Consider the following 12,116-nt stretch of genomic DNA (forward strand, 5'->3'; position numbering starts at 1 on the left):
CAAATTAAATTAGCATTACATTAAAAAGGCAAAGTAACTTTTATAATATGGACTGACCAAGTTTTTTGTTTTTAAGAAATGAAAGTGTAAGAAATAAAATTGTAAAGTTATGGTAAAAACTACAATGTTTTGCATCCTTAACCAAACCAGTTTCTGTTGAAATACTTGAAGATTACCTTTGTAGACAAATATAAATATAAATATAAATAAATTAAAACATTAAAAAAAAAAAAATCACAAGATGTAAACTTAGAATTCAGAGGAAAAAAAAATTCAAAGTTACAAGACGTAAATTTTTTTTTAAAATAAATAAATAAAAAAAATAAAAAATTCAGACCAGTCATAATTTATGATCTTAAAAACTTTTTAATTTTTAGGTTTTTGTTTAAATACGTTTATTAATAGGTTTTTGTTTTATTTTTTAATATTCTCCTTTTTCATTTTCATTTTAGTTCATTTTAGTCATTTTATTGTGTGCTTTTGTTTTTTATTAGTTCTTTTGTATACTTGTATTATATTTGTACTGTATATTTTTTTATACATTTTTATTTCCGTTTTAGTTTAGTTTTATTAGTACATCAAGTTTTTCATATTTTATTTTATTTTACTTTTTAGTTAACACGTATTTTATTATTATATATTTTAAAATATATTTTTATTTATATTATTTTTTAGTTGTTGATATATTTCAAGTTTTTTTTTAAAAAATGGTTTTAGTGTTCGTTTATGTCAGGCAATGCTTGTCATCAAAACTGTTAAATGTTCATACTGAAAAAAGCCGGAAACGACAAAGAAGCAGCTGAAATATTTTTCATGTGTCACATATTTTCACTGCATAATTTGTGTCATTTAATTAGTTTACTGTTATTCTAAAATGCAGAAGAGTCATGAAAATGAGTGATGTGACGGCTAGTGTACATAAATGTGATCTTACACAGATCCAATCCTAGGATTTGTTAAACTGAATTACAGATGTTGCCTTCGAAAGCATCCCATGGATTTACACGAATGAATTCAGGTAAACCGGGCCTCAATTTGCCAGTCAGTTCATACAAATTCACTCAAAATGTTCATGAATAGTCTGAATCGTCTGTCTCAGCACTATGTTTTCTCAAGCCACAGAAAATCCCCAGAGAGGAATTCCAGTCTTGGGTTTCTCCGGGACCTTGTTTATTTTCCCCGAATTTTTCCTCTCTCTCACCTACATGACAGAAACTTGAGAGAAGCTTCACCAAGTCACAAAGCTCTGCTTTCAGTAGACGCGAGAACGCCATGGAGGAAACATCAGAAAAAGCTCCTTTTGAGGTACGTGATGCTTATTTTATCCTTAAACTTCACATTGCATCTAATACACTTGATTTACACCTGTATTGCAACAATATGTGCTTGATAAGGCTTACAGCAGCTTGAAACCCAGAGGGTTTGTGCGTCTGAGGAAGACGGCGGTCGTAGCCTTCATCGCCGGAGCCGTTCTGCTGCTTTTCGGAGGCATTGGAGCTTTTTACCTGTGGAAAGTCAGCGAGAGAGAAGTAAGTGTCTCAGACCAGAGAGTACAGTAATCTAAGTTTGGCTCAAAATTAGTGCAACTGTTTAGCAACTTCCTACACAGAAATATCACTTTTGTGAGCGTCTATCAAATTCAGCCCACTAAAACTACAACTTGAAGTCCTTAAAGGCTATTCAAAGCTGTGAAACGTAAACTATTTGTTCTTTTTGATATGCAACAAATTGTTGAGTGTTCTGGGTTTATTTTGCATGCATGCACGCATGCATCGGGGGGATTTTGTAACGCTGCTATATTTAAAGTATACATTTTTAATATTCCGTATTGCATAATCACACAGTTTTGCTCTCAATAGCGCAGACGTGTCGATATTTAAAGCACTGTAGGTTTGAGCCTATGAGAATATTTAAATTGCAGTTTGTCTCAGCAAAGTGTCAGGAATGATCAATGGAGCGGGCTGCGTCGTGTTTGCATTTGCAGCCATCAGTGTGCATTGATTTCGGGCACCTCTGGTATTTCAAAAAAATGCGCCAGGTTAAAGACGGCAAACAAAGAGGTCTGTGTGCTGGGTTATAATCATGCAGTGTTAACAGAGCAAACAGATCAGCATGCATCACTTCCCAACACAAACACAAACGGCCAGTAAGAGCCGGAGCCGTGAGCAAACGACCTGCCGGACCACTGCACAAAATCATGCGCCGATATTATACAGGAGTGTTTATGTGGATTAAATCAGTTGTTCCCAACTATAGTAGGTTTCCTTCAGGACTTCAGGGGAAAAAAATGTTACGCATTACATTAAATTATTATTTAGAATAAATTATTCTGTTTTGGAAGCATTTTGTCCTCCTTTTGATAACCATGATCTAGTTAGTTTTTTCTTTCAATTTAGCATCGATGAGAACCACTGCATTAAAATATGTAATATTTGGATGTTGCAGTGTTATTTTGAAATAGTATTACAGTTTTTATTAATTATCTTTTCTTTTCATTTTAATTTCAGTTTTAGTAATTTTGTTGTTTTTGTCGTTTTTAGTAGATTTATTTATTTATTTAAACATATGTCTATATAGATTTAATTAATTTTTATTTTTATACATTTAATTTTAATTTCAGTTTTAGTAATTTTGTTGTTTTTGTTATTTTTAGTAGATTTATTTAAACATGTCTATATAGTTTTAATTATTTTTTTATTTTTATACTTTTTATTTTCAATTTAATTTCAGTTTTAGTGATTTTGTTGTTTTTGTCGTTTTTAGTAGATTTATTTATTTATTTATTGTTAACATGTCTATATAGTTTTAATGAATTTTTATACTTTTTACTTGAATTTTAATTTCAGTTTTAGTAATTTTGTTGTGTTTTTGCTATTTTTAATTAGTTTTTAATTTTATACTTTTTATTTTCATTTTCATTTCAGTTTTAGTGATTTAGTTGTTTTTGACATTTTTAGTAGATTTATTTATTTATTTATTTTAAAATATGTCTATATAGTCATTTAAAATTTTTAATTTCAGTTTTAGTAATTTTGTTGTGCTTTTATCATTTTAATTCGTTTGTATTTTTATACTTTTTATTTTAATTTCAGTTTTAGTGATTTTGTTGTTTTTGCCATTTTTAGTACATTTATTTATTTATTTTTAACATGTCTATATAGCTTTAATTAATTTTTATTTTTATACTTTTTATTTTAATTTTGATTTCAGTTTTAGTAATTTTGTTGTGTTTTAGTCACTTTTAATTACTTTTTATTTTTATACTTTTTATTTTCATTTTAATTTCAGTTTTAGTAATTTAGTTGTTTGTGTCATTTTTAGTAGATTTATTTATTTATTTATTTTTATTCATTTGCAATTCATTTTTGTTTAAGTTTTAGTTATTATAGCACATCAAATTAAACTAAATGAAAAACGTTGCCTTGGCAACTAGCTGAACTTTTTATACTTTTATATTTTATGTTTTATTTGTATTCATTTTAAAATTGGTTACTTTTTTAATTTTTTTTTTTATTGTGTGTTTTGACGCTATTTTTTTAATATAAAAATATAATTTTTTGAATCTTAAAATTTACAATATATTTTTAAAAACTCATTTTTATAACTACAGACACACATATCGTTTTTTTCAATGTCTATATAGTTTTTTTTATTAATTTTTAGTTTTAGTTAATCTAGTATATCAGTATACTACAGTAAAATAAGAAATATTAAAATAATAGCTGAAATAAACAGTTTATTTATATTCATTTTAATATTAGTTAATTTTTTAATAATTTTTAAAATAAGTATAGTTTTATTAATTTTTCTGTCATTTTTATTTTTATTTATTTTAGCACATGGGTGTGTTTTATATTTATAGAATTATCTTTTAACACTGCAACAATAAAAAATAATTAAATAAAAATAATTAAAAAAAGATTTTATAACTTGTTTTATTTTCCAGTAAAAAAAAAATTCAACATTCTTAAATCAAGATACATTTGCCAGAAAAGCAAATTAGACCTAGGATAATAAGTCTTGTTTCCTGAAATATCCACCAAAATTAAGTGAGTTTATTCTTAAAACAAGTATCTTGCCAGTGGTGCAAAAAAAAAACATTTAATTAAAATCTTGTTTTTACTTTGAATATTTTTCTGACCCCACTGGTGGAGTTTTTTTTTTTTTTAAGCAAAAACTCTATTTCTAAACTAACTTAATAACCCTGGTATGTTGTTGTCGACAGGCGATCAGCGCTCACTACAGCAGGAACATCGATATAAAGATAGAAGATAATTCAGATGCCGGAGATGGGAAAATTGTGGAAGTTCAAGACTTCAAAGCTGTGAGTAGCACCTAATAAACCTGTTCATTTCAGAGCTGTTCATAAAATAACTCCATTATTTTCACTCTTTTGCAGGGCATTACAGCAGTCAAGTTTCCTGGAAAGGAGAAGTGTTACATCAAATCACAAGTCAGGTCTGAACTTTCTGAGGTGAGAAACAGCATGATTTCTAAACCATTAAAGTCTCTCTAATGTCCACATATTATATGCTAGACTCAAATTTTATTCATTAACTATACATCCATTAACTATTCATTGGCTATTTTGACCATATCTGCGTTCCACTTTAATGAAATATGAATGAAATTGATGATGTTTAAAAATAGCCCTGCAGAATTTAATCTAAATGTCCATCATGTTTCATAAACTGCAGATAAAAGCATCTGCCACATGAATAAACATACATAAATGGGACTAAATTGGGGAACAAACATGTATCAAGCTAAATGAAAGATAATTAGCTGTAATTGTGAATACGTATAAACTTTCTCATCAAACTCTTCACAGATTTTGTTCTCTCTAAATGTTTACTTACAGCTGAACTGTGGAATTTCAGCACAATCAGCTTCACTAAACAGAATTTCATAGAGGTTTCCTGGCCACGCCCCCATCAGATGTCTGTTAACATGATAGCCCCGCCCCCAAACTCATGCCATTGGTTGAGCCGATTATGTTACATTCATGTTTATTTTTTTATCACATGGCGAAAAGAAGCTTCCATATCTTCCAAATTTAGAATAATTAAATGATATTAAATTGATTTTAAAACTGTCAGTAATTTAGCTTGCTGTATACACTACCAGTCAAAAGTTTTTGAACAGTAAGATTTTTAATGTTCATTAAAGAAGTCTCTTCTGCTCACCAAGCCTGCATTTTTTTTATCCAAAGTACAGCAAAAACAGTCAAATCTTTTAATATTTTTCCTATCTAAAATAAGTGTTTTGTTTTTAAATATATTGTAAAATGTAATTTATTTCTATGATCAAAGCTGAATTTTCAGCATCATTACTCCAGTCTTCAGTGTCACATGATCCTTCAGAAATCATTCTAATATGCTCCTTATCAAACATTTATTGTTATTATTATTATTTTTAATAATAATAATAATAATAATAATAATAATATTTAAAACATTTGAGTACCTGAAAAAAATCTACTCAGCTGTTTTCAACATAATAATAATAATAAATGTTTTTTTTTTTAGCAGAAAATCAGAATATTAGAATTATTTCTGAAGGATCATGTGATTGGAGAAATGATGCTAAAATTCAGCTTTGAAATGACAGTAATAAGTTAGAAAATAAGTTTGTCAACTTTGAAGTTGGCTTAAGAAAGCTTGACCAGAAAGTTTGAAAGTTATAAAAGTTTTAAAAGAATTTAAGTTTTAATATATAGAAACAGAGCATGTTTCTAACATTAGAATTGTTGGCATGTTTTTAGCAGTATTATCAAGTTACTAGCATGTTTGTAACATGATTAGCACATTACTCGCACGTTGTTAGCATGCCATGATTAGCATGTTAGCATGTTTCTAGCATGATTAACAAGTTACTAACATGTTGTTAACATGTTTCTACCATAATTGGCAAGCTACTAGCATGTTGTTGGCATGTTTTAGCATGATTATCAAGTTACTTACATGTTTGTAACATGACTAACATGTTGCTAGCATGTTGTTAGAATGTTTCTACCATGATTATCAAGTTACTAACATGTTTGTAACATGATTAGCATGTTGCTAGCATGTTGTTAGCATGATTAACATGTTGTTAGCATGTTTCTAGCATGATTAACAAGTTACTAACATGTTGTTAACATGTTTCTACCATAATTGGCAAGCTACTAGCATGTTGTTGGCATGTTTGAGCATGATTATCAAGTTACTAACATGTTTGTAACATGATTAGCATGTTGCTAGCATGTTTCTAACATGATTAGCATGTTGTTAGCATGTTTCTAGCATGATTAACAAGTTACTAACATGTTGTTAACATGTTTCTACCATAATTGGCAAGCTACTAGCATGTTGTTGGCATGTTTTAGCATGATTATCAAGTTACTTACATGTTTGTAACATGATTAGCATGTTGTTAACATGTTTCTACCATGATTAACAAGTTACTAACATGTTTCCAGCATGATTAGCATGTTACTAACATGTTAACATGTCTCTAGCATGTTGTTAGCATGTTTCTAGCATGATTAACATGTTTCCAGCATGATTAGCATGTTGTTAGCATGTTTCTAGCATGATTAGCATGTTGTTAGCATGTTTCCAGCATGATTAGCATGTTACTAACATGTTAACATGTCTCTAGCATGTTGTTAGCATGTTTCTAGCATGATTAACATGTTGTTAGCATGTTTCTAGCATGATTAGCATGTTGTTAGCATGTTTCCAGCATGATTAGCATGTTACTAACATGTTAACATGTCTCTAGCATGTTGTTAGCATGTTTCTAGCATGATTAACATGTTGTTAGCATGTTTCCAGCATGATTAGCATGTTACTAACATGTTAACATGTCTCTAGCATGTTGTTAGCATGTTTCTAGCATGATTAGCATGTTGTTAGCATGTTTCTAGCATGATTAGCAAGTTACTAACATGTTCATAGTATGTTTCTAACATGATTAATACGTTGCTAGCATGTTATTGGCATGTTTTTAGCATGATTATCAAGTTACTAGCATGTTGTTAACATGTTTCTAGCATGATGAGCATGGTGTTAGCATGTTACTAGCATGATTAACAAGTTTCTACCGTGTTCCTAGCATGTTTCTAGCATGACTGGTAAGCTACTAGCATGTTTCTAACGTGATTAACAAATTACTAGCATGTTACTACCATGATTAGCAGGTTGTTACCGTGTTTCTAGCACGATTCGCATGTTGCTAGCATGTTTCTAACTTGAGTAGCAAGCTACTAGCATGATTCAAGTTGTTAGGCTTGACTAGCGATAGATATATAGATTACATAGATTAAATGCGTTTACATGGATTAGAAATAGTGAAGGGAATCTTCTTGGCTCATGTAAACATTCCGTCAATGTAAGTCTACAGGATTTTTTTTAGGAAAACTGTAAGTCCGATCAATTAGAAAAGATATAGCAACTTGAGTCAGAAGAGTCTGAAGATCTAAACAGAGTTTGGAGTTTGTAGAGTTGAAGCTCTATGAGGAGAAGCGTTTGAAAATTTTACTCTCAGAAGAATAATACGTTTAAATAGCATTTCAGTAAGCTGGCTTTTACTAGTCAAAAAACTTGCAAAAACATGTTTTAGTGTGTAAGTTTCAGATTTCAGTGTTCAGACAACAGCTGTGTTTTAATCACCAATAGGACGAGGACGCTGTGGCGGTGAAATCTGATGTGGGGTCTCTGGTCTGGATCGCGTCTGAAGAACCACTGAAGGACATCAGTTTTCTGAGCCCTGAAATACAGACATTCTGCGGAGACCTTCCCATTTACTGGCATCATCCTGCAAACTCCAGAGGTGTTTCATTTCAGCTCCATTAATAACCCTGCAACACACGAAGAGCAGTGATGAAGTTCAAGTTACTGATTTTTATATTGTACAACTAATAGTGTAGTATGAGCCATATCACGTCATTCAACAAGCACTCAATGCAAACCCAGCTAACAGAGAATGTTCAGACAAGTTATAACAAGCATTCTTTCAGTAATGTTAACAGAATGTTCGCTTAAAGTTAAATGGCCTTTAAAACTAGTTACTACTAAAATGTTACTACTAGATTCAGAATGTTTAGAGAACATTCAAAAGCAGGGTTGCCAGGTTTCCACAACAAAACCCACCCAAATGCTATTCAAAACTAGCCCAAAAGTAGCCTAATCTTGTATCGAGGGGGGTTAAATAGGCGTTTTTAGTGGGATTCCCCTGGTAAACTTAGCATTCCAGGAGCTAAATATTACGTTATTGGGGTTGCTTCAATCCGTGGACATGAAAAGCAACAGTTAGAGTTAAAGTAGCCCAATGACCTGGCAACACTGTTCAAAAGTAACGTTCCTATAATGTTAAAAAGAAACATTTAAATGGACATTCTGAAACAAGTAATTACAGGCGTTACATGTAGCAAACAACATTAAGGGAACATTCCATTTTATCATTTTGCAAACATTATTGGATTGTTACTTTTGAATGTTGTATATTCGTTCAAAAGTTTGGGATCAGTAAGATTTTTAATGTTTTTTTAAAGAAATATTTATTGCTCATCAAGGCTGTGTTTATTTGTTTAAAAATACAGAAATATGAAGTGAAATATTATTGCAGTATAAAATAGTGGTTTTCCATTTTATTATACCTTTAAAATGTAATTTATTCCTGTGATCAAAGCTGAATTTTCAGCATCATTACTCCAGTCCTTGAGAAATCATTCTAATATACTGATTTATTATCAGTGTTGGAAACAGTTGTGCTGCTTTTTGTTGTTGGTTTGGAACCTGTGATACTTTTTTCAGGATTCTTTAATGAATAAAATGTTAAAAAGAACAGCATTTATATAAAATAGAAATCTTGTGTAACAATACACACTACTGTTTAAAGTTTGGGGTCAGTAATTTTCTTCTTTCTCTTTGTTTGAAAGAAATTAATACTTTTATTCAGCAAGGATTTACTAAAATGATAGTAAAGACTTCTATTGTTAGAAAAGAGTTATATTTTGAATAAACGCTGTTCTTTTTAACTTTTTATTCATCAAAGAATCCTGAAAAAAGCATCACAGCTTCCAAAAAATATTAAGCCGCACAACGTTTTCCAACATTCATAATTCTAATAATAAATCAGCATATTAGAATGATTTCATGATGTTCATGTGACACTAAAGACTGGAGAAATAATTCTGAAAATTCAGCTTTGCGTCACAGAAATAAATAACATTTTTAAGACATATTCAAATAGAAAACTGTTATTTTAAATAGTAAAAATATTGTACTGTTTGCTGTATTTTTTATCAAATAAATGGAACTTTGATAAGCATAAGAGACTTCTTTCAAAAACATTAAAAATCTTACTGATCTAAAACTTTTGAATGGCAGTGTAGTTCGTAGTAAATTTACTTAAAATGTTTCAGAAAAAAAAAGCATAAATATCGTTTTTGTGCAAACACAATTTAAGAACATTTTTTAAGAACAGACAACTTTGAAAGAACATTCTATTAACGTTACTATTTCTTTATTTTACAATTATAGAAGAACCTTGGCAGAACATTCTGGGAACATTTCCTGTTAGCTGGGCTCATACAGCACATAAACATTTTTAGATTACAAATACATACATTTTATTGATCCCAGGTAGGATATTTAATGCAAAACAGTTCCACGTTCGATGGTCATTACACACTGACTGTGACATTTGTGAATGAGGTGGTGATTACCATCTAAAGCTCAGAAATGTCTGGCTCTTTAATGCTGCTTATCTTCATTCTCTCTGCTGGTGTTTCTGAAGCATTAAGGAAGAGGAGAAGTGTGACGCGAGAGAGACGGCAGAGTACAGGTGGATTAAATCGACAACAGGGAAGACGTCGAAACTCCACAAGCTCAGCTAGAGAGGATGAGCAGCCGACAGGGCCCGATTTTAACCCTGAAAACCCTTATCATGTGAATAATGCCTTAATTATTACTGTAATGCATAAACCTGCTAGTTGAAAGTTTGGAGTAATTTAGATTTTTTTTTAAAGGAGTCTCTACTGCTCACCCAGGCTGCATTTATTTGATCAAAAACACAGTAAAAATAACAGTATTATTACAATTTAAAATTTTCTATTTTAATATGAAAGTTCTTGCTGCTTTTAATGTAGCCCTTTTTAACCTAATATAATATATTTTTTTAACCTTAATATAATATTACCATTTTCATCGGCTTAAAACACTACCATTTGGGGTAAGATAAATAAAAAAGAATAATTTTATTCAGCAAGGATGCATTAAATTGATTAAAACTAACACTAAAGACATTTATAATGTTACATAAGAATTCTATTTCAAATAAATGCTGTTGTTTTGAACTTTCTATTCATCAAAGAGTCCTGAAAAACAAAATGCATCACAGCTTCCACAAACATATAAGGTTTTCGACATTGATAATGATCAGAAATGTTAGAATGATTTCTGAAGGATCATGTGACACTGGAGTAATGATGCTGAAAATTCAGCTTTGATCACAAAAATAAATTACGATTTAACATATATTCACACAGAAAACAGTTGTTTTAAACTGCAATAATATTTCAGAATTTTAATGTATTTTTTTTTAATTTTATTTTATTATTTTATTTTGTATTTTATTTCTGATCAAGTCTCTACTGCTCATTTATACTGCATTTATATGAGCATTTAAAATAACAGTTCTCTTTTAAAATAACAAAACCTATTTAATCTAGTACAAACATTTTTTCTGCCTATTACACTACCATTCAAACATTTTGGGTAAAATCCATAATTTTGTTCATTAAGTTCACATTAAAAATTGATTAAAAGTGATTAAAAGTAAGGACATTTATAAAGTTACAAAAGATTTCTGTTTCAAATAAAAATATTGTAAAATATATTCAAAAATATTGGGCAGCACAACTGTTTTTAACATTAATCAGAAATGTTTCTTGAGCAGCAAATCAGCATATCAGAATGATTTCTGAAGGATCATGTGACACTGAGGACTGGAGTAATGATGCTTAAAATTCAGCTTTGATCACAGAAATAAATTACATTTTACAATATAGTCACATTGAAAACAGCTATTTTAAGTTGTAATATTATTTCAGAATATTACTGTTTTTTCTGTATTTTTCAAATAATATCGCACAATTTTACAGCATTTTTAATCAAATAATTCCAGCCTTGATAAGCATAACAGACTTCCTTCAAAAACCTTTTTTTAATTTTGAATTTGTTATAGCTTTGTTATATTTTTAAACATTTTTGCTTCATTGAAATAAATGCACAACTCTCCACTCACCAGCTCTTTTCTCTTCTCTCTCCAGCGGAATCAGGAGGGTTCAGAGGGGCACATGGTGTTCGATCCCATGCTGGACCATCGTGGCATTTGCTGTACAGAATGTCATCGCAGTTACACCCATTGCGAGCGGGTATGTGAGCCTCACGGGGGCTACTGGCCGTGGCCTTACAACTACCACGGCTGTCGGCAGGTTTGCAGGGTCATCATGCCGTGCCGCTGGTGGGCAGCTCGCATGCTGGGACTCGTGTAAGGTCTCGTGTTTCTGCTGGATACCAGTAGATTTGCCATTAAGGTCCATGTGAAGTACAGTATAATGAGGTATTTTCAACAAAAATTAACCTCAAATGTAAGCATTTATGGAACAAATGTCAAACATGGATGTGTTCTGATATACAAATAAACGTAGTTTTGAATAGCAGATGTGTTTTTAGAACTATTAAAAATACTTTTTAAATTATGTACAATTAAATGTGAAGTGTTTTATTTCTGAGCCACTAGAGAGGAACCAAACAAAACTGCGATTGTAAAACTGATGGAAGGCGGTGTTTGACAGTCCGAAGGTGCAAAGGCACCTATTGTATCCGATAGATTTCTTATTATTCTTCTTCTGCTCTAGAAGTCTATGGCAGCCCATAGAATCACTTGCGGGAAAGTTATGAAATTTGGCACACTGATAGAGGACAGTCTCAACATTAACCACAGCAAGTTTGGAGTCTCTAACTCAAACTCTCTAGCACCACCACCTGTCCAAAATTTTATGCTACTAACTTTTGAACCATAAAGTCTAGAAGGAAAATTCTTTTCCTCGCTCATGTCGATTCGAA

The 12,116-nt window shown here is 30.7% G+C and overlaps 1 protein-coding gene across 1 annotated transcript; it reads left to right on the forward strand.

Annotated features, from left to right (window-relative positions):
- Positions 1-1,221: 1,221 nt before the first annotated feature.
- cnmd (chondromodulin) lies at positions 1,222-11,734 on the forward strand. The gene is made up of 7 exons (XM_051119656.1): positions 1,222-1,305; positions 1,395-1,529; positions 4,226-4,324; positions 4,400-4,474; positions 7,662-7,815; positions 9,784-9,935; positions 11,318-11,734. The coding sequence occupies exons 1-7, from the start codon at positions 1,273-1,275 to the stop codon at positions 11,540-11,542; spliced, it is 873 nt and encodes a 290-aa protein (XP_050975613.1). The 5' UTR covers positions 1,222-1,272; the 3' UTR covers positions 11,543-11,734.
- Positions 11,735-12,116: the final 382 nt, after the last annotated feature.

This window comes from Labeo rohita, chromosome 9 (genome assembly GCF_022985175.1).
Source record: "Labeo rohita strain BAU-BD-2019 chromosome 9, IGBB_LRoh.1.0, whole genome shotgun sequence".
NCBI classification, from domain to species: domain Eukaryota; kingdom Metazoa; phylum Chordata; class Actinopteri; order Cypriniformes; family Cyprinidae; genus Labeo; species Labeo rohita.

Excerpts from the sequence above, each read along its gene's own strand:
- cnmd (XM_051119656.1), top strand. The coding sequence starts at position 1,273 with ATGGAGGAAACATCAGAAAAAGCTCCTTTTGAG. Across the intron at positions 1,530-4,225 it reads GGAAAGTCAGCGAGAGAGAA|GCGATCAGCGCTCACTACAG; the intron begins GTAAGTGTCTCA and ends TGTTGTCGACAG. Across the intron at positions 9,936-11,317 it reads ACCCTGAAAACCCTTATCAT|CGGAATCAGGAGGGTTCAGA; the intron begins GTGAATAATGCC and ends TTCTCTCTCCAG.